The sequence below is a fragment of the Salvelinus alpinus genome, chromosome 1, assembly GCF_045679555.1.
Source record: "Salvelinus alpinus chromosome 1, SLU_Salpinus.1, whole genome shotgun sequence".
Lineage (NCBI taxonomy): Eukaryota > Metazoa > Chordata > Actinopteri > Salmoniformes > Salmonidae > Salvelinus > Salvelinus alpinus.
Window position 1 is genome coordinate 12,736,273 of NC_092086.1, and position 21,338 is coordinate 12,757,610.

Genomic DNA, 21,338 nt, shown 5'->3' on the forward strand with positions numbered 1-21,338 from the left:
AAATTACAAATCCTTGAATTAGCAGTCAAAGACTATCAGAATCCTGTGGATACCCCAATTACAGAAGAAGAATTATTGGAAAAACTATGCAATCTCCAACCCAAAAAGGCCTGTGGTGCTGATGGTATTTTAAATGAAATGATCAAATATACAGACCACAAATTCAAATTGGCTATACTCAAACTCTTCAACATTATCCTCACTGCAGGTATTTTCCCCGATATTTGGAACCAGGGATTGATCACACCAATCTATAAAAATGGAGACAAATTTGACCCAAATAATTAGAGGAATTTGCGTTAACAGCAACTTGGGGAAAATTCTCTGCAGTATTATAAATAGCAGACTACATCATTTCCTTGACGAACACAACGTCCTGAGCAGAAGCCAGATTGGATTTCTAAAAAATTATCGTACAACAGACCACATTTACACCCTCCACACTCTAATTGATAAACAAGTTAACCAAAACAAAGGCAAAATCTACTCGTGTTTTGTAGATTTCAAGAAAGCATTTGATTCAATTTGGCACGAAGGTCTTTTTTATAAACTAATAGAAAGTGGTATTGGAGGGAAAACATATGATTTTATTAAATCAATGTACACTAAAAACAAATGTGCGGTTAAAATTGGCAACAAGCAAACAGACTTCTTCTCTCAGGGGCGTGGAGTGAAACAGGGCTGCCCAATAAGTCCAACATTATTTAACATCTACATTAATGAATTGGCAAAAATATTAGAAGAATCGGCAGCACCTGGTATCACCCTACACAACACTGAAATCAAGTGTCTGCTGTACGCAGATGACCTGGTGCTGCTGTCTCCCACTAAAGAGGGGTTACAGCAGCACCTAGATCGTCTTCACAGGTTCTGTCAGACCTGGGCTCTGACCGTTAACCTAAAAAAAACAAATATAATGATATTCCAAAAAAGGTCGGGAAATAAGGATGACAAATATAAATTCTATTTGGACACAGTTCTATTAGAACACACCAAAAACTACACATATCTAGGACTAAATATCAGCAACACAGGTAGCTTTCACATGGCTGTGAATGAGCTGAGAGACAAAGCAAGAAGAGCATTCTATGCCATTAAAAGGAACATCAAAATTGAAATTCCAATTAGAATCTGGCTCAAAATTTTTCAATCAGTTATAGAACCAATTGCTCTATATGGTAGTGAAGTATGGGGTCCACTCTCTAATAATGAATTTACCAAATGGGACAAACATCCAATTGAAATATTGCATGCAGAGTTTTGCAAGACTGTTTTGCAAGTACAAAGAAAAACTCCAAATAACGCATGTAGGGCAGAATTGGGCCAATACCCCCTCCTCATTCGAATAGAAAAAAGAGCCATCAAATTTTACAACCATCTAAAAACAAGTGACCCCAAAACATTCCATCACACAGCTCTACAATGTCAAGAGATGAAACCAGAGAAGAGTCCCCTCAGCCAGCTGGTTCTGAGGCTCAGTTCACCAACCCAAACCAACCCCATAGAGCCTCGGGACAGCCCTCAGAAAATCTGGCCCAACCAAATCATCACAAAACAAAAAGAAAAATATATAACCTATTGGAAAGACACCACAAAAAATCAAAGTAAACTTCAATGCTATTTGTCTCTAAACAGACAGTACATGGTGGCAGACTATCTGACCACTGTGACTGATAGAAAACTGAGGAAAACATTGACTAGGTACAGACTCAGTGAGCACAGTCTGGCTATAGAGACCGGTCGTCACAGACAAACCTGGCTGCCCAGAGAGGACAGGCTGTGCCCACTCTGCTCCAGGGGAGAGGTAGAGACAGAGGTGCATTTCCTACTACACTGTGACAAATACTCAGACCTAAGAGCATATTTCTTTCCCAAAATTATAACTCAATACAAAGAATTTGAAACTATAAAAGATGAAGAAAAAATCAAATATTTATTGGGTGAAAAGCCAAAATGTGCAGTTTTGGCAGCCAAATATGTGTCCTCCTGCCACAACCTGAGGGACAGCCAGTGAAAAATGCAAAGTAATGTTGATAATATTTCCCATTTAGCTTAGTTTTGTTTTGTCTTTCATACCAGGTCATATGTCTTCTCAAGTCATGTTGACACTGGTCTACTACTGTTGCTTTAATGTATTGTTGTTCTGATTAATATTGTTGTTGTAGTTGCTGTTAATGGTAATCCCATGTCCACTACTACTATTATTATTGCTGTTGGTTCCACCATTTATTTATATATAAATATATATATATTTTGTATATATATACATATATATATTAGATTTTTATTTTTCGATATGTATACTTTGACAATGTAAGTAATAATGAACTTGCCATGTCAATAAAGTCAATTGAATTGAAATTGAATTGAATTGACAGAGAGAGAGAGAGACAGAGACAGAGATAGAGAGGAGAGAGAGAGGAACAGGGTGGATTAAACAATGGTAAAGGGAGGTAAAGTCCTGATATCTCTTAGACCAGGGTGAGAAACACTAGATAATTGGCCCTCCATGCACGACTCTAAAATTTCATCAGTCTGCTAATACAATCTCATAAACAGGTAGTGTCCCACATGGTGCACTATATAGGGAACAGAGCCCTATGGTCCTGGTCAAACGTAGTGCACTATAAAGGGAACAGGGAACCACTTGGGAGGGAGACCAAGTCTCCCAGAGGATGGTTAGTATGCTGTGGGCCGGCTGAGCTGGGTGACTGTCAACAATGCCACTGGATGATGCTATTTGCAACGCTGCTTTAAAGAGATGAAAACACACACACACACACACACCTGTGAGGCAGCAGGCGTATCTTTCACGGTGGCTTGATGCAGCAAGGTGAGGTATTGACTGATTGAATGCGGAGGCATGTGTGGAGGGAGGAGAACTATAAGTCAGGCTAAGACACGAGACCCTCACAAACTATCCCACACACACAGACACACAGAGAGACACACAGAGACACACAGAGACACACAGAGACACACAGAGACACACAGAGACACACAGAGACACACAGGTTATAAGGCAGCTTGTAGCAGGACAGATTGGTCTTCTGACTCCACAGCCAGAGAGATGATGGAACAGAACTCTACAGAAAGACCAGTTCAACACCCTGATCCGCTATCACTTCCTCATTCCACTGATTGGACAAAGGAGAGAATGGTCGTCACGCACGCACGCACGCACACACACACACACACACAAACTGTGGTGCTATATTGATTTCAACAGTATCACCTGTTCACTGTTACACCTGTTCACTGTTACACCTGTTCACCGTTACACCTGTTCACCGTCACACATGTTCACCGTTACACCTGTTCAACGTTACACCTGTTCACCGTTACACCTGTTCACCGTTACACCTGTTCACCGTTACACCTGTTCACCGTCACACCTGTTCACCGTTACACCTGTTCACCGTTACACCTGTTCACCGTTACACCTGTTCACCGTTACACCTGTTCACCGTTACACCTGTTCACTGTCACACCTGTTCACTGTCACACCTGTTCACCTCCAGACCTGTTCACCTCCAGACATGTTCACTGTTACACCTGTTCACTGTTACACCTGTTCACTGTTACACCTGTTCACTGTCACACCTGTTCACCTCCAGACCTGTTCACCTCCAGACCTGTTCACTGTTACACCTGTTCACTGTTACACCTGTTCACTGTCACACCTGTTCACCTCCAGACCTGTTCACCTCCAGACCTGTTCACCTCCAGACCTGTTCACCTCCAGACCTGTTCACCTCCAGACCTGTTCACCTCCAGACCTGTTCACCTCCAGACCTGTTCACCTCCAGACCTGTTCACCTCCAGACCTGTTCACCTCCAGACCTGTTCACCGCCAGACCTGTTCACCGCCAGAGCTGCAGTCTAATTTTAAGACCTTGACAGCTTCAGAATATAGGCTGTTTCAAACCTCCACTCTCCTCTCCTCACTCATTCCTCTACTTCTCCCTCCCTTCCTTCTCTCCACCTCCCTGCCTCCCTCCCTTCCTTCTCTCCCCCTCCCTCCCTCCCTCCCTGCCTCCCTCCCTCCCTTCCTTCCTTCTCTCCCTTCCTTCCTTCCTTCTCTCCCCCTCCCTCCCTCCCTCCCTGTCTCCCTCCCTGGCTACCTTGCTTCTCTCCCCCTCCCTCCCTCCCTCCCTCCCTGCCTCCCTCCCTCCCCTCCCCCTCCCTTCCTTCTCTCCCCCTCCCTCCCTCCCTGGCTATCTTGATTCTCTCCTCACTCTGTTCTCAACTATGCTGCCTGCCTGTGAGAGGGACCTGAAATACATGTGAGGACACAGACAGAGGAGGGAAGTCTCTTTAGAGTATCAAAGATACAATCAATCAATCAATCAAGATACAATAGATCAAAGCACGTCACACACACACACAAACACACACAGACACACACAGACACGCAGACTGTTTGTGTAGAGTATCAAAGTGACCGGTGGCTGTTGTAATGATGAGACGTTCAGTGTTATCCCTGAACTGTGTTAACCATCATATACCCAGGCCTGGAAGGCTGTTCAGTGTTATCCCTGAACTGTGTTAACCATCATATACCCAGGCCTGGAAGGCTGTTCAGTGTTATCCCTGAACTGTGTTAACCATCATATACCCAGGCCTGGAAGGCTGTTCAGTGTTATCCCTGAACTGTGTTAACCATCATATACCCAGGCCTGGAAGGCTGTTCAGTGTTATCCCTGAACTGTGTTAACCATCATATACCCAGGCCTGGAAGGCTGTTCAGTGTTATCCCTGAACTGTGTTAACCATCATATACCCAAGCCTGGAAGGCTGTTCAGTGTTATCCCTGAACTGTGTTAACCATCATATACCCAGGCCTGGAAGGCTGTTCAGTGTTATCCCTGAACTGTGTTAACCATCATATACCCAAGCCTGGAAGGCTGGAAGCAGCAGCAGTATCTCTGATTCAGGTCATTTACAAGCCTTTCTCTCTCCCTTTCTCTCTCCCTTTCCCTCTCCCTTTCCCTCTCTCTCTCTCCTTCCCTCTCCCTCCCTTTCCCTCTCCCTCTCCCTTTCCCTCTCTCCTTCCCTCTCCCCTTCTCTCTCCCTTTCCCTCTCTCTCTCTCCTTCCCTCTCCCCTTCTCTCTCCCTTTCCCTCTCTCTCTCTTTCCCTCTCTCTCTCTCCTTCCCTCTCCCTTTCTCTCTCCCTTTCCCTCTCTCTCCCTTTCCCTCTCTCTCTCTCCTTCTCTATTTCCCTCTCCCTTTCTCTCTCCCTTTCCCTCTCTCCTTCCCTCTCCCCTTCTCTCTCCCTTTCCCTCTCTCTCTCTCTCCTTCCCTCTCCCTTTCCCTCTCTCTCTCTTTCCCTCTCTCTCTCTCCTTCTCTCTCTTTCTCTCTCCCTTTCCCTCTCTCTCTCCCTTTCTCTCTCCCTTTCCCTCTCCCTTTCCCTCTCTCTCTCTCTCCTTCTCTATTTCCCTCTCCCTTTCTCTCTCCCTTTCCCTCTCTCCTTCCCTCTCCCCTTCTCTCTCCCTTTCCCCCTCTCTCTCTCCTTCCCTCTCCCCTTCTCTCTCCCTTTCCCTCTCTCTCTCTCCTTCCCTCTCCCCTTCCTCTCCATTTCCTTCTCTCTCTCCCTTTCCCTCTCTCTCTCTCCTTCCCTCTCCCCTTCTCTCTCCCTATCCTTCTCTCTCTCTCTCCCTTTCCCTCTCCCTCTCCCTCTCTCCTTCCCTCTCCCATTCTCTCTCCCTATCCTTCTCTCCCTCTCCTTCTCTCTCTCTCCCCCTTCCTTCTCTCTCTCTCCTTTGAAGTTTCTACTCTTAATAATAATAATATGGCTGATTAGTAGGGTGAAGCTTTCTCCCTGGCTGCTGTTTATGTAACTGCAGCAGCAACCTCTTAAAGCTGCAGAACACAGAGAGACAACGTGAGAGATATACAGACAGAGAGAGAGAGAGAGAGAGACACATAGAGAGAGAGAGACAGACAGAGAGAGAGACAGCGAGAGAGAGAGAGAGAGAGACACACACAGAGAGACACACATAGAGAGATAGAGAGAGACAGACAGAGAGAGAGAGACAGAGACATAGACAGAGAGAGAGAGAGAGAAGGATAGGGGGAGAGAGAGAGAAGGATAGAGAGAGAGAAGGAGAGAGAGAGAGGGAGACACAGAAAACGCACAACAATAAAACACACCAGCAAAACACTGTGTGTGTGTGTGTGTATGTATGTATGTGTGTATGTATGTAGGCCGCTAGGACCCTCTCCTACACTGAGCCCAGAACTGCTTCACATCACATGTTCCTTATTCTTCATCATATCCCTGACATTTAACAATCCACTGGTCCTACTACCCCAGGATAACACACACACAGAGAGAGAAAAAGAGAATAACATAATAAGAACCCTTATACCACGTCTCTCTCTCTCTCTCTCTCTCTCTCTCTCTCTCTCTCTCTCTCTCTCTCTCTCTCTCTCTCTCTCTCTCTCTCTCTCTCTCTCTCTCTCTCTCTCTCTCTCTCTCTCTCTCTCTCTCTCTCTCTCTCTCTCTCTCTCTCTCTCTCTCTCTCTCTCTCTCTCTCTCTCTCTCGGCATGGGAAACATGTGTTAACATTGCCAAAGCAAGTGAGGTAGATAATATACAAAAGTGAAATAAACAATACAAATTAACAGTAAACATTACACTCACAAAAGTTCCAAAAGAATAAAGACATTTCAAATGTAATATTATGTCTATATACAGTGTTGTAACGTTGTGTAAATAGGAAAACAAATCAACACAAATATTAGGTTGTTCTTCACTGGTTGTCTCTCTCTCTCTCTCTCTCTCTCTCTCTCTCTCTCTCTCTCTCTCTCTCTCTCTCTCTCTCTCTCTCTCTCTCTCTCTCTCTCTCTCTCTCTCTCTCTCTCTCTCTCTCTCTCTCTCTCTCTCTCTCTCTCTCTCTCTCTCTCTCTCTCTCTCTCTCTCTCTCTCCCTCTCTCTCTCTCTCTCTCTCTCTCTCTCTCTCTCTCTCTCTCTCTCTCTCTCTCTCTCCCTCTCTCTCTTTCTTTGTCTCTCTTTCCCTCTATCTCTAGTTGTCCATGCATCCCTCTCTTTCCCTCTCCTCCTGCCTTCATATCTCTCCCTCTGTCTCCTATCATAAATAAACACTGCTTCTGCAGCCTGTATGGGTGTGTGTGGGCGAGCAACAGGCACATTAATGTGTGTGTATGTGTTCGCGCCTGTGTGCAGTATGTATGTTTGCACACACAAATGTTTGCGAGAAGGTGAATTCTAAACATTACTGCATTACCATGGTTGCCTGTCTACCACAACATTACTGCATTACCATGGTTGTCTGTCTACCACAACATTACTGCATTACCATGGTTGTCTGTCTACCTCAACATTACTGCATTATCCTGGTTTATGTCTACCACAACATTACTGCATTACCATGGTTGTCTGTCTACCTCAACATTACTGCATTACCATGGTTGCCTGTCTACCACAACATTACTGCATTACCATGGTTGTCTGTCTACCACAACATTACTGCATTACCCTGGTTGTATGTCTACCACAACAGTACTGCATTACCATGGCTGTCTGTCTACCACAACATTACTGCATTACCATGGTTGTCTGTCTACCACAACATTACTGCATTACCATGGTTGCCTGTCTACCACAACATTACTGCATTACCATGGTTGCCTGTCTACCACAACATTACTGCATTATCCTGGTTTATGTCTACCACAACATTACTGCATTACCATGGTTGTATGTCTACCACAACATTACTGCATTACCATGGTTGCCTGTCTACCACAACATTACTGCATTACCATGGTTGTCTGTCTACCACAACATTACTGCATTACCCTGGTTGTATGTCTACCACAACAGTACTGCATTACCATGGTTGTCTGTCTACCACAACATTACTGCATTACCATGGTTGTATGTCTACCACAACATTACTGCATTACCATGGTTGCCTGTCTACCACAACATTACTGCATTACCATGGTTGCCTGTCTACCACAACATTACTGCATTATCCTGGTTTATGTCTACCACAACATTACTGCATTACCATGGTTGTATGTCTACCACAACATTACTGCATTACCATGGTTGCCTGTCTACCACAACATTACTGCATTATCCTGGTTTATGTCTACCACAACATTACTGCATTACCATGGTTGTATGTCTACCACAACATTACTGCATTACCATGGTTGCCTGTCTACCACAACATTACTGCATTACCATGGTTGTCTGTCTACCACAACATTACTGCATTACCCTGGTTGTATGTCTACCACAACAGTACTGCATTACCATGGTTGTCTGTCTACCACAACATTACTGCATTACCATGGTTTATGTCTACCACAACATTACTGCATTATCCTGGTTTATGTCTACCACAACAGTACTGCATTACCATGGTTGTCTGTCTACCACAACATTACTGCATTACCATGGTTGTCTGTCTACCACAACATTACTGCATTATCCTGGTTTATGTCTACCACAACATTACTGCATTATCCTGGTTTATGTCTACCACAACAGTACTGCATTACCATGGCTGTCTGTCTACCACAACATTACTGCATTACCATGGTTGTCTGTCTACCACAACATTACTGCATTAGGTTTGGGTTAGGAGGTAAGCTCGACCAAGATGGTATGTCTATCTAACCTACGTGTGACTAGGTGGCCATCTTAATTGTGTTCCTTCTGTCCTCTCGTCATTTCCTTCTCAAACAACATTGGAGGAGAAGGTCAGAGGTTCTTCCCCCTCGGATTTTCTCCTCCAATGGGATTTGGTAAAAGAAGCGAGGAGAGAGGACGCGAGGACAAGAGGAAATACAAGTGAGATTCCTAGGAGCTGTAGTCTCTGGTGGTGAGGATGCTGCCAGCTGAATGGGGATGTGGCGCCATCTGTTGGTGAGCAGGGGGAAACACAGCAGAGGGAGGTGGTAGAGGTGAGGAGCAGAGAACGGCCATAGACTCAGATATCAGTCATTTAATAGGATCTCTGTGGGCCTATCCTTGTCTGGCTACTAGCACATACACAGCTAGCTAGGTATTCATATCAGCTACACATTCAGAGTGTATCTTAGTGTCCAGCTGTCCATTCAGAGCGTATCTTAGTGGCCAGCTGTCCATTCAGAGTGCATCATAGTGTCCAGCTGTCCATTCAGAGTGTATCTTAGTGTCCAGCTGTCCATTCAGAGTGTATCTTAGTGTCCAGCTGTCCATTCAGAGTGTATCTTAGTGTCCAGCTGTCCATTCAGAGCGTATCATAGTGTCCAGCTGTCCATTCAGAGCGTATCTTAGTGTCCAGCTGTCCATTCAGAGCGTATCTTAGTGTCCAGCTGTCCATTCAGAGCGTATCTTAGTGTCCAGCTGTCCATTCAGAGCGTATCTTAGTGTCCAGCTGTCCATTCAGAGCGTATCATAGTGTCCAGCTGTCCATTCAGAGCGTATCATAGTGTCCAGCTGTCCATTCAGAGCGTATCTTAGTGGCCAGCTGTCCATTCAGAGTGTATCATAGTGTCCAGCTGTCCATTCAGAGTGTATCTTAGTGTCCAGCTGTCCATTCAGAGTGTATCTTAGTGTCCAGCTGTCCATTCAGAGCGTATCATAGTGTCCAGCTGTCCATTCAGAGCGTATCTTAGTGTCCAGCTGTCCATTCAGAGTGTATCTTAGTGTCCAGCTGTCCATTCAGAGTGTATCATATTGTCCAGCTGTCCATTCAGAGTGTATCATAGTGTCCAGCTGTCCATTCAGAGTGTATCTTAGTGTCTAGCTGTCCATTCAGAGTGTATCATAGTGTCCAGCTGTCCATTCAGAGTGTATCTTAGTGTCCAGCTGTCCATTCAGAGTGTATCTTAGTGTCCAGCTGTCCATTCAGAGTGTATCTTAGTGTCCAGCTGTCCATTCAGAGTGTATCTTAGTGTCCAGCTGTCCATTCAGAGTGTATCTTAGTGTCCAGCTGTCCATTCAAAGTGTATCTTAGTGTCCAGCTGTCCATTCAGAGTGTATCTTAGTGTCCAGCTGTCCATTCAGAGTGTATCTTAGTGTCCAGCTGTCCATTCAGAGTGTATCTTAGTGTCCAGCTGTCCATTCAGAGCGTATCATAGTGTCCAGCTGTCCATTCAGAGTGTATCTTAGTGTCCAGCTGTCCATTCAGAGTGTATCTTAGTGTCCAGCTGTCCATTCAGAGCGTATCTTAGTGTCCAGCTGTCCATTCAGAGCGTATCTTAGTGTCTAGCTGTCCATTCAGAGCGTATCTTAGTGTCCAGCTGTCCATTCAGAGTGTATCTTAGTGTCCAGCTGTCCATTCAGAGTGTATCATAGTGTCCAGCTGTCCATTCAGAGTGTATCTTAGTGTCCAGCTGTCCATTCAGAGTGTATCTTAGTGTCCAGCTGTCCATTCAGAGCGTATCTTAGTGTCTAGCTGTCCATTCAGAGTGTATCTTAGTGTCCAGCTGTCCATTCAGAGTGTATCTTAGTGTCCAGCTGTCCATTCAGAGTGTATCTTAGTGTCCAGCTGTCCATTCAGAGTGTATCTTAGTGTCCAGCTGTCCATTCAGAGTGTATCTTAGTGTCCAGCTGTCCATTCAGAGTGTATCTTAGTGTCCAGCTGTCCATTCAGAGTGTATCTTAGTGTCCAGCTGTCCATTCAGAGTGTATCTTAGTGTCATGGACAGAGTTAGGACAGAGAATATACTTCAGGACCACGGACAGCTCCCATTAGAACATAGAATATACTTCAGGACCACGGACAGCTCCCATTAGAACAGAGAATATACTTCAGGACCACGGACAGCTCCCATTAGAACAGAGTTGGGACAGAGAATATACTTCAGGACCACGGACAGCTCCCATTAGAACATAGAATATACTTCAGGACCACGGACAGCTCCCATTAGAACAGAGAATATACTTCAGGACCACGGACAGCTCCCATTAGAACAGAGTTGGGACAGAGAATATACTTCAGGACCACGGGCAGCTCCCATTAGAACAGAGTTGGGACAGAGAATATACTTCAGGACCACGGACAGCTCCCATTAGAACAGAGAATATACTTCAGGACCACAGACACCTCCCATTAGAACAGAGTTGGGACAGAGAATATACTTCAGGACCACGGACAGCTCCCATTAGAACAGAGAATATACTTCAGGACCACAGACACCTCCCATTAGAACAGAGTTGGGACAGAGAATATACTTCAGGACCACGGACAGCTCCCATTAGAACAGTTAGGACAGAGAATATACTTCAGGACCACAGACACCTCCCATTAGAACAGAGTTGGGACAGAGAATATACTTCAGGACCACGGACAGCTCCCATTAGAACAGAGTATACTTCAGGACCACAGACACCTCCCATTAGAACAGAGTTGGGACAGAGAATATACTTCAGGACCACGGACAGCTCCCATTAGAACAGTTAGGACAGAGAATATACTTCAGGACCACAGACACCTCCCATTAGAACAGAGTTGGGACAGAGAATATACTTCAGGACCACGGACAGCTCCCATTAGAACAGTTAGGACAGATAATATACTTCAGGACCACAGACACCTCCCATTAGACCAGTTAGGATATAGACTATACTTCAGGACCACGGACAGCTCCCATTAGAACAGTTAGGACAGAGAAGACCTACTGAGGATTACAGACAGCTCCAATACATCTCAGTAAGAGAAAAGCTATGATCCTAAAAACACCGCAATGCAACAGTCCCTGTTTCTCTCTCTCTCTAAACACAATATATCAAGTTTCTGATCAGAACAATATCTCTCCTTCTCCATCTCTGTTTTCCTCCTCTGGCTTTGACTTGCCTTTGATTTCAACAGACCCCAAAACCAGGCGGAATAATCACACCCTCTATAATCACAGAGCAGGGAACATAAAGTCTCAAGCAGGATTCAGTACTGATGAGATGGAGGAGGAGGAAGAGGAAGATGAGGAGGAGGAGAAGGAGGATGAGAAAGGAGGAGGAGGATGACAAGGAGGAGGAGAGAAGATGATGGTGGAGGAGGAGAGAAGATGACAAGGAGGAGAAGAGAAGATGATGGTGGAGGAGGATGACAAGGAGGAGAGAACTCAGAGGAATATGTTTTCAGTCTCTCTACATCACAACCCAACCTTTAGACTTCTACATAATTTATAACTCTTTATCTTCTCTTTCCTCTCTTTCTGTCAGAGCCTCAGTAAACGTCCAACACCTTCACTTTAAGGAGATATCAAAGGTGGAACTAAGACACAGAGAAATAGACAAACTAAGAAAGAGAAAGACAGAGATAGCATGCTGTTGGTTGAACACACTGAGAAAGATGGTGAATCCAGGAAGTTAACTGTCCTGTCTGTTGTATCTGATGTGTATCTTTCACCCTTTAATCTCCTGCTGCTGCTCTTATCCTCCATCATCTCTTCTGTCCTCTCCTTTAATCTCACCTGCGGAGAAGAGCTGGGCTTTCTTTACAATTCGCTACGTTTTGTCAATTAACAAGGGCTGGTTTTTAAACCAAACCTTTTTTTAATAACAGCCAACACAGTTTGTTACAGTGTTATGTAAGCACACACTCACGTTATCCTTTAAATCCTACACACACCACGGCTATTCACCACTCCACTGCGCGCGTGTGTGTGTGTGTGTGTGTGTGTGTGTGTGTGTGTGTGTGTGTGTGTGTGTGTGTGTGTGTGTGTGTGTGTGTGTGTGTGTGTGTGTGTGTGTGTGGAAGCTCCTCTAGGTCTACCTGCTTTGGTCGGCTGCCTTGCAGACAGCTGCGGAGGAGGAGTGGAGCGAGGGAGTGGAGAATAAAAAGAAAGAGAGGACAGGGAGCGAGAAAGGTAGAACATCCGTCTGTTACTCACCGAGACACTGTCCTTATTTAAACAGCTGCTACGGTCACTGCTGGAACTCTGAGAGACAGGGAGAGAGGGAAAGAGAGGGGGGGGAGATAGGGGAGAGGGAAAGAGAGGGAGAGGGGGGAGAGATAGGGGAGAGGGAAAGAGAGGGAGAGGGGGGAGAGATAGGGGAGAGGGGGGGGGGGAGAGGGAAAGAGAGAGAGGGGGGAGGGAGATAGGGGAGAGGGAAAGAGAAGGAGAGGGGGGAGAGATAGGGGAGAGGGAAAGAGAGGGAGAGGGGGGAGAGATAGGGGAGAGAGGGGGGGAGAGATAGAGGGGGGGAGAGAGAGAGAAGGATAGGGGGCATTAGAAAACAGGTAAAGCAGTAGAGAGCATCATGCTGGCAGAGAGATTGTTGTGTTGAGTGTTGACAGCAGTAATTCAGGTGTAAACATGACAGTACACTCTTGATTGGTTTATTACTTAGTGTAAATGGTGTGGACTTATCAGTTCACCCACCCACCAACACACACACACAGAGATCTTCAAATATCTTAATTAGAATATGGTCTAAGATATCCCTTAATATTGTATAATTGCTGATTGTTTGAGCAGGGTTAAAGTGAAGACATGTTAACACAGAGAACACTGCTCTCAGTGTTGGAGAGAGAAAGAGCACTTTACTGACGTGGTGACTCTACTGACGTGGGGACTCTACTGACGTGGGGACTCTACTGACGTGGGGACTCTACTGACGTGGGGACTCTACTGACGTGGGGACTCTACTGACGTGGGGACTCTACTGACGTGGGGACTCTACTGACGTGGTGACTTTACCGACGTGGTGACTTTACCGACGTGGTGACTTTACCGACGTGGGGACTCTACTGACGTGGGGACTCTACTGACGTGGGGACTCTACTGACGTGGGGACTCTACTGACGTGGTGACTTTACTGACGTGGTGACTCTACTGACGTGGTGACTCTACTGACGTGGTGACTCTACTGACGTGGTGACTCTCACTCTCCCTCTCATTCCCCCTCTCCATCCGTATCCTTCTCCCTCTCTCTCCCTTTCTTTCTCTCTCTTTTTCTCTCTCTCTCCCCCCTCTCTCTGCCCCTCTCTCTCCCCTCTCTCACTCCTCTCTCTCACTCCCCCTCTCTCACCCCCCTCTCTCTCTCTCCCCTCTATCTCTCTCTCCCCTCTCTCCCACTTTCTCTCTCTCCCCCCTCTCTCTCTCTTTGTCTCTGAAGGTTGTAGTCAGCATCATGTGATCAGAGTAGGAGAAGGTCTGTACATGATGACAGCAGAGGAGCAGGTTGTGGGGGTTCTGACAGGATCTGTTGGCCAAGATACACGGTTATTCAACACACACACACTCCTACAGGGGACAATACACAGTGTGGTAGGAGATGAGGTCAGCTGGCTCCTCCCTTCACCAAGTTAAGGGCTGGTTTCCCCGGATACAGATCAAGTCTAGTCCTGGATTACAACATACTTTCAATGAGAATGTTTTTAAATCCAGAACTAGACTTGAAACTGCCACTAGGTGTTTTGAGAAATACAACATTTATGGGGCTTTGAAAGAAGAGTTCATCCCTTTAGGTTAACACATGTTTTAAAATGTTTTAATGTAATGAACACTATAATACAACCACCAGAATGTCCATGTAACTTCCTGTTGTATGAGACCACCAGAATATCCATGTAACTTCCTGTTGTATGAGACCACCAGAATGTCCATGTAACTTCCTGTTGTATGAGACCACCAGAATGTCCATGTAACTTCCTGTTGTATGAGACCATCAGTATGTCCATGTAACTTCCTGTTGTATGAGACCATCAGTATGTCCATGTAACTTCCTGTTGTATGAGACCATCAGAATGTCCATGTAACTTCCTGTTGTATGAGACCACCAGAATGTCCATGTAACTTCCTGTTGTATGAGACCACCAGAATGTCCATGTAACTTCCTGTTGTATGACACCACCAGAATGTCCATGTAACTTCCTGTTGTATGAGACCATCAGTATGTCCATGTAACTTCCTGTTGTATGAGACCATCAGAATGTCCATGTAACTTCCTGTTGTATGAGACCATCAGAATGTCCATGTAACTTCCTGTTGTATGAGACCACCAGAATGTCCATGTAACTTCCTGTTGTATGACACCACCAGAATGTCCATGTAACTTCCTGTTGTATGAGACCACCAGAATGTCCATGTAACTTCCTGTTGTATGAGACCACCAGTATGTCCATGTAACTTCCTGTTGTATGAGACCATCAGAATGTCCATGTAACTTCCTGTTGTATGAGACCATCAGAATGTCCATGTAACTTCCTGTTGTATGAGACCATCAGAATGTCCATGTAACTTCCTGTTGTATGAGACCACCAGAATGTCCATGTAACTTCCTGTTGTATGAGACCACCAGAATGTCCATGTAACTTCCTGTTGTATGAGACCATCAGTATGTCCATGTAACTTCCTGTTGTATGAGACCATCAGTATGTCCATGTAACTTCCTGTTGTATGAGACCATCAGAATGTCCATGTAACTTCCTGTTGTATGAGACCACCAGAATGTCCATGTAACTTCCTGTTGTATGAGACCATCAGTATGATGATACTGTAGACTCTGCCGCTGGGGTTCAAGTCGTTCCACGGATTGGATCTAGTGCATATGTAAGGGGTGCGTAACCGGTGGCAGGGAAGTCAGACGCAGGAGAGCAGAACTAGGTAGTAGCCGGAGCAGTTTAATTCCAAGACCAACAGCATCAAAATAACAAGACACGGGCACAATAACCCGACGAGCACCAGTCAAACAAAATGTGCACAAGCACTTCAAATAAACAATACCACACAAAGACATGAGGGGGAACAGAGGGTTAAATACACAACACATAATGAGGGGAATGAGAACCCGGTGTGTTGGAAAACAAGACAAAACAAATGGAAAATGAAAAGTGGATTGACGATGGCTAGAAGACCGGTGACGCCGACTGCAGCCCGAACAAGGAGAGGAACCGACTTCGGTGGAAGTCGTGACACCACAGCTGGCACAAGCGATTCAAACTGCTCCAAGTTACTCTGATAGTAACCTCGTCCCCAGACTCAATAGCCTCCGCATATAGAGCCTGGTAACACCGTGCAGTGGGACTTCAAAATGGGCGCGGTTTAAAATTAAGGTGAGAGAGACAGAGACAGAGACAGAGACAGAGACAGAGACAGAGAGAGCGAGAGAGACAGAGAGAGAGACAGAGAGAGACTGTTAAAACTGTATTAAGTGGAACTCACGGCGGCCATATTATTTTTGGTCCAATTGAATCATATGAAGTTCATATGTGAAAACTGTGACTGACCTAAGGAAAGCTTTGACTATGTACAGACTCAGTGAGCATAGCCTTGCTATTGAGAAAGGCCGCAGTAGGCAGACTTGGCTCTCAAGAGAAGACAGGCTATGTGCACAGGGTTGTATTTACAATGGTGTTTTTTTCTCTCTCTCTCTCTCTCCTGTTGGAGGGATAACTAGCAGATTGACCAAATTCTCATCAATATTCAAATCTCTAAATAAAAGCTCTTATCTATTTATTTATGCAGGAGCAATCAGGCACCAAAGGCTTTGTGTGTGCCTGACTTCATGCATTAGTGTCTGTACGTGTGTGTGTGTGTGTGTATGAGTGTGTGTTTGTTTGTGTATGTGTGTGTGTGTGTCCCATCCGGTACCAGCAGTTTTTCCAGTGTTTGTGTTCCTCCATTGACTTTTCATTAAATGATGTATTGGTCTGAAGTAGCGAACTGTCAGGGGGCCGGAGTGGGCCCAAACACACACACACACACACACACACTGCCCTTATCTCATTATTGCCTCAACATTTCCAGACTATAGAGGATTAATTCAGTCTAACCAACCAACCCCTCATTGTTTACATACAAAACAACCCCCCCACCACACCCACCCCGCCAGACAGGAGAATACAGAATACAAATATTCCAAAACATGCATCCTGTTTGCAAGGCACTAAAAGTAATACTGCAAAAAAAAAATTGTCCTAAATACAAAGTGTTATGTTTGGGGCAAATCCAAGACAACTCATCACTGCATCATGTTATGGGTGTAATGGGTGTGCTTGTAATCATTAAGGACTGGGGAGTTTTTCAGGAGAAAGAAGTCACAGCCATATATATTCCCCCTCAAGCCGACACCACGACGGCCCTCAAAGAACTGCACTGAACTTTATGTAAACTGGAAACCAAATATCATGAGGACGCATTTATTGTAGCTGGGGATTTTAACAAAGCAAATCTGAGGAAAACTCTACCGAAGTTCTACCAACATATTGAATGAGGTTCTCGCGCTGGGAAAACATTGGACCACTGCTACTCAACTTTTCAAAATGCCTACAAGGGCCTCCCCCGTCCTCCCTTCGGTAAATCTGATCATGACTCCATTTTGCTCCTCCCTTCCTATAGGCAGAAACTCAAACTCGATTCAACGCTGGTCTGAACAATCGGAATCCATGCTTCAAGAGGGTTTTGATCACGCGGACTGGGATATGTTCCGGGTAGCCTCTGAGAATAACATTGACGAATACACAGATACGGTGACTGAGTTCATCAGGAAGTGTATAGGGGATGTTGTACCCATAAAACCAGAAACCGTGGCTAGATGGGAGCTGAAAGCATTTAACCATGGCGACTGGGAATATGGCCAAATACAAACAACCTCAGGAGGCCGAAGAAATGTGTCTTGGCCTCTAAAACCCTCACAATCTTTTACAGATGCACAATTGAGAGCATCCTGTCGGGCTGCATCACCGCCTGGTACGGCAACTACACCGACTGCAACCGCAAGGCTCTCCAGAGGGTAGTGAGGTCTGCACAACACATCACCGGGGGCAAACTACCTGCCCTCCAGGACACCTACAGCACCCGATGTCACAGGAAGGCCAAAGATCATCAAGGACCTCAACCACCCGAGCCACTGCCTGTTCACCCCGCTATCATCCAGAAGGCGAGGTCAGTACAGGTGCATCAAAGCAGGGACCGAGAGACTGAAAAACAGCTTCTATCTCAAGTCCATCAGACTGTTAAAAAGCCATCACTAGCCGGCTTCCACCCGCTTACGTAGCCCTGCACATTAGTGCCTGCTGACCCATATACATAGACATGGAATCACTGGTCACTGGAATAATGTTTACATACTGCTTTACTCATCTCATATCTATATACTGTATTCTATTCTACTGTATTTTAATCAATGACACTCCGACATTACTGAATCTAATATTTATATAATTCTTAATTCAAATATTTTACTTTTATAATAGTGTGTATTGTTGTGAATTGTTATATACTACTGCACTGTTGGAGCTAGAAAGACAAGCATTTCGCTACACCCGCAATAACATCTGCTAAATATGTGTACGTGACCAATAACATCTGTTAAATATGTGTACGTGACCAATAACATCTGTTAAATAGGTGTATGTGACCAATAACATCTGCTAAATAGGTGTATGGACCAATAACATCTGTTAAATATGTGTATGTGACCAATAACATCTGTTAAATATGTGTATGTGACCAATAACATCTGTTAAATAGGTGTATGGACCAATAACATCTGTTAAATATGTGTACGTGACCAATAACATCTGTTAAATATGTGTATGAGACCAATAACATCTGCTAAATATGTGTATGGACCAATAACATAGTATTTGATGTTATTTTTAATGCCTAACAGTCAACAATAGGACGTAGGATCCATATATTATTATCCGTTTTTCATTAAAGCTGCAATATGTTACTTTTTTGGGCGACCGGACCAAATTCACATATAAATGTGAGTTATAGATCTGTCACTCATTGCAAGCAAGTCCGAGAAGCGGTAAATCTGTTCTATGTTGGCTATTTCTATGCGTCCCGTTCTTCAGACTTGTTTTTTGCCGTCTTTTACGTTCGGTTTTGTACACCAGCTTCAAAACAGATGAAAACACAAACATGTTGGTGATGGAAAATATATTTCACAGCAGTTTAGATGGTACAATGATAAAACATTCTTTAAAGGGTGTAATTCATTTAAAAATCCCATCCATGGTATACCCTCATATATCCTATATTTATACAGATGAGTGTATTGTAGTGCACCAGATAACATGTGTTGCTGGAGGGGACAGCAGTAGTCGTGTAGTGACTGAGAGGGAACAGCAGGAACGGAGCAGGAACCTGAGACTTCTGGGGATTCAGGGCATAAAGCCCACTACCACCTGCCACCATACAGGTCTAGAGATCATGGCAGAGGCACCTGAGACTTCTGGGGAGTCAGGGCATAAAGCCCACTGTCACCTGCACCATACAGGTCTAGAGATCATGGCAGAGGCACCTGAGACCTCTGGGGAGTCAGGGCATAAAGCCCACTGCCACCTGCACCATACAGGTCTAGAGATCATGGCAGAGACAGCTGAGACCTCTGGGGAGTCAGGGCATAAAGCCCACTGCCACCTGCACCATACAGGTCTAGAGATCACGGCAGAGACAGCTGAGACCTCTGGGGAGTCAGGGCATAAAGCCCACTGTCACCTGCACCATACAGGTCTAGAGATCATGGCAGAGACAGCTGAGACCTCTGGGGAGTCAGGGCATAAAGCCCACTGCCACCTGCACCATACAGGTCTAGAGATCACGGCAGAGACAGCTGAGACCTCTGGGGAGTCAGGGCATAAAGCCCACTGTCACCTGCCCCCATACAGGTCTAGAGATCATGGCAGAGACAGCTGAGACCTCTGGGGATTCAGGGCATAAAGCCCACTGCCACCTGCGCCATACAGGTCTAGAGATCACGGCAGAGACAGCTGAGACCTCTGGGGAGTCAGGGCATAAAGCCCACTGCCACCTGCGCCATACAGGTCTAGAGCTCATGGCAGAGACAGCTGAGAACTCTGGGGATTCAGGGCATAAAGGCCCACTGCCACCTGCACCATACAGGTGCAGAGATCACGACAGAGGCAGCTGGCAGAGCAAACTGCTGCAATACAGCAACGTGAGCGTTCAGTCTGGAAAGAGAGAACACAGAGTCAGTAGTTCATTAGACAAACTACAGTTTCTTCATCCACACTGAGATGCATGAACACACATTCAGTCTGATATGACGTACATCATTGTCCATTTTTGGGGGGGGGGTCCGTCAAAAGTACAACTCAAATCCACTGTTTTCAGACAAGTTTTCATCCGTCAGAAAAGCGGATAATTTGTGTGTTTTTCTGTCAGACAATCGTCTCTATTCGTTGTCCTGTAAGTCCCATTATAAAAAGCCTTGGCTCCATCAGAACTACTGTGACACAAAGCCACAGTGTGTCCAGGGGACTGAAACCCTGTTGTATGTCTCGGCTTCCATGTCCAGACCAACATGCCACATGATACCCAGTACGGAGGTTTGTATTAGCTATATACTAGTGTTGATATTGGTTAAAACATTAGTGTAAAACATGTAGAATATCTAATGTACAGGTTGGGGTATTTACATGAATGTCTGCTCAAGATTCAAGCTCAATATTTGTAGGTATTAAAATCCACATTGAGGAATTCTATCTAGTTGGTTTAATCTGTCAGATGACAGCAGCGACAACAGAACAGACCATAAAGCCGTCCTGCCCGTGTTGTCTGAGCGTCTGGGGAGCAGAGAAGGCTATGAAAAGATAAAAAGCAGGAGAGATATTCCTGATTGTGTGTCTGCAGCCCAAATGGCTCCCTATTCCCTACACAGTGGACTCATTTTGTTTAACCAGAGTAGTGCCCTACATATGGAACAGGGTGTGGTTTGGGACTCAGCCTATGAATATTAAAGCTACCTCCGTCTGTACTAAAATAGCAGCAGCAATAATAACAGTATCTGGTGAATAGGTGACTTCTGCATGGCTGTGTGAGCAGAGGAGACAGGGGATACGTCCCAAATGGATCCCTATTCCTTACATAGCAGACTACGTTTGACCAGAGCACTGTGGGACCCTCCTCCCATTGGGCCCTGGTCTAAAGTAGTGTACTATGTAGGGTAAAAAGGTTCCATTTTGGACGTAGACATGGAGCACAGAGCTATGTAGCTTATTCAGATAGTCTGTAGACAGGTCTCTACTGTCTGATCTCTCCTGACAACACATCAGATAGTCTGTAGACAGGTCTCTACTGTCTGATCTCTCCTGACAACACATCAGATATTCAGATAGTCTGTAGACAGGTCTCTACTGTCTGACCTCTCCTGACAACACATCAGATATTCAGATAGTCTGTAGACAGGTCTCTACTGTCTGACCTCTCCTGACAACACATCAGATATTCAGATAGTCTGTAGACAGGTCTCTACTGTCTGACCTCTCCTGACAACACATCAGATAGTCTGTAGACAGGTCTCTACTGTCTGACCTCTCCTGGCAACACTCATCAGATAGTCAGATAGTCTGTAGACAGGTCTCTACTGTCTGACCTCTCCTGACAACACATC

General features: G+C 45.2%; 1 protein-coding gene across 1 annotated transcript in view; it reads right to left on the reverse strand.

Annotated features, from left to right (window-relative positions):
- The window catches only part of rbfox1 (RNA binding fox-1 homolog 1), a 512,645-nt gene that overhangs the window by 427,915 nt on the left and 63,392 nt on the right, over positions 1 to 21,338 (reverse strand). The window contains exon 2 of the mRNA XM_071391187.1: positions 12,860 to 12,907. Within this exon, the coding sequence (XP_071247288.1) occupies positions 12,860 to 12,907 (48 nt within the window). The remainder of the gene's footprint in view (positions 1 to 12,859; positions 12,908 to 21,338) is intronic.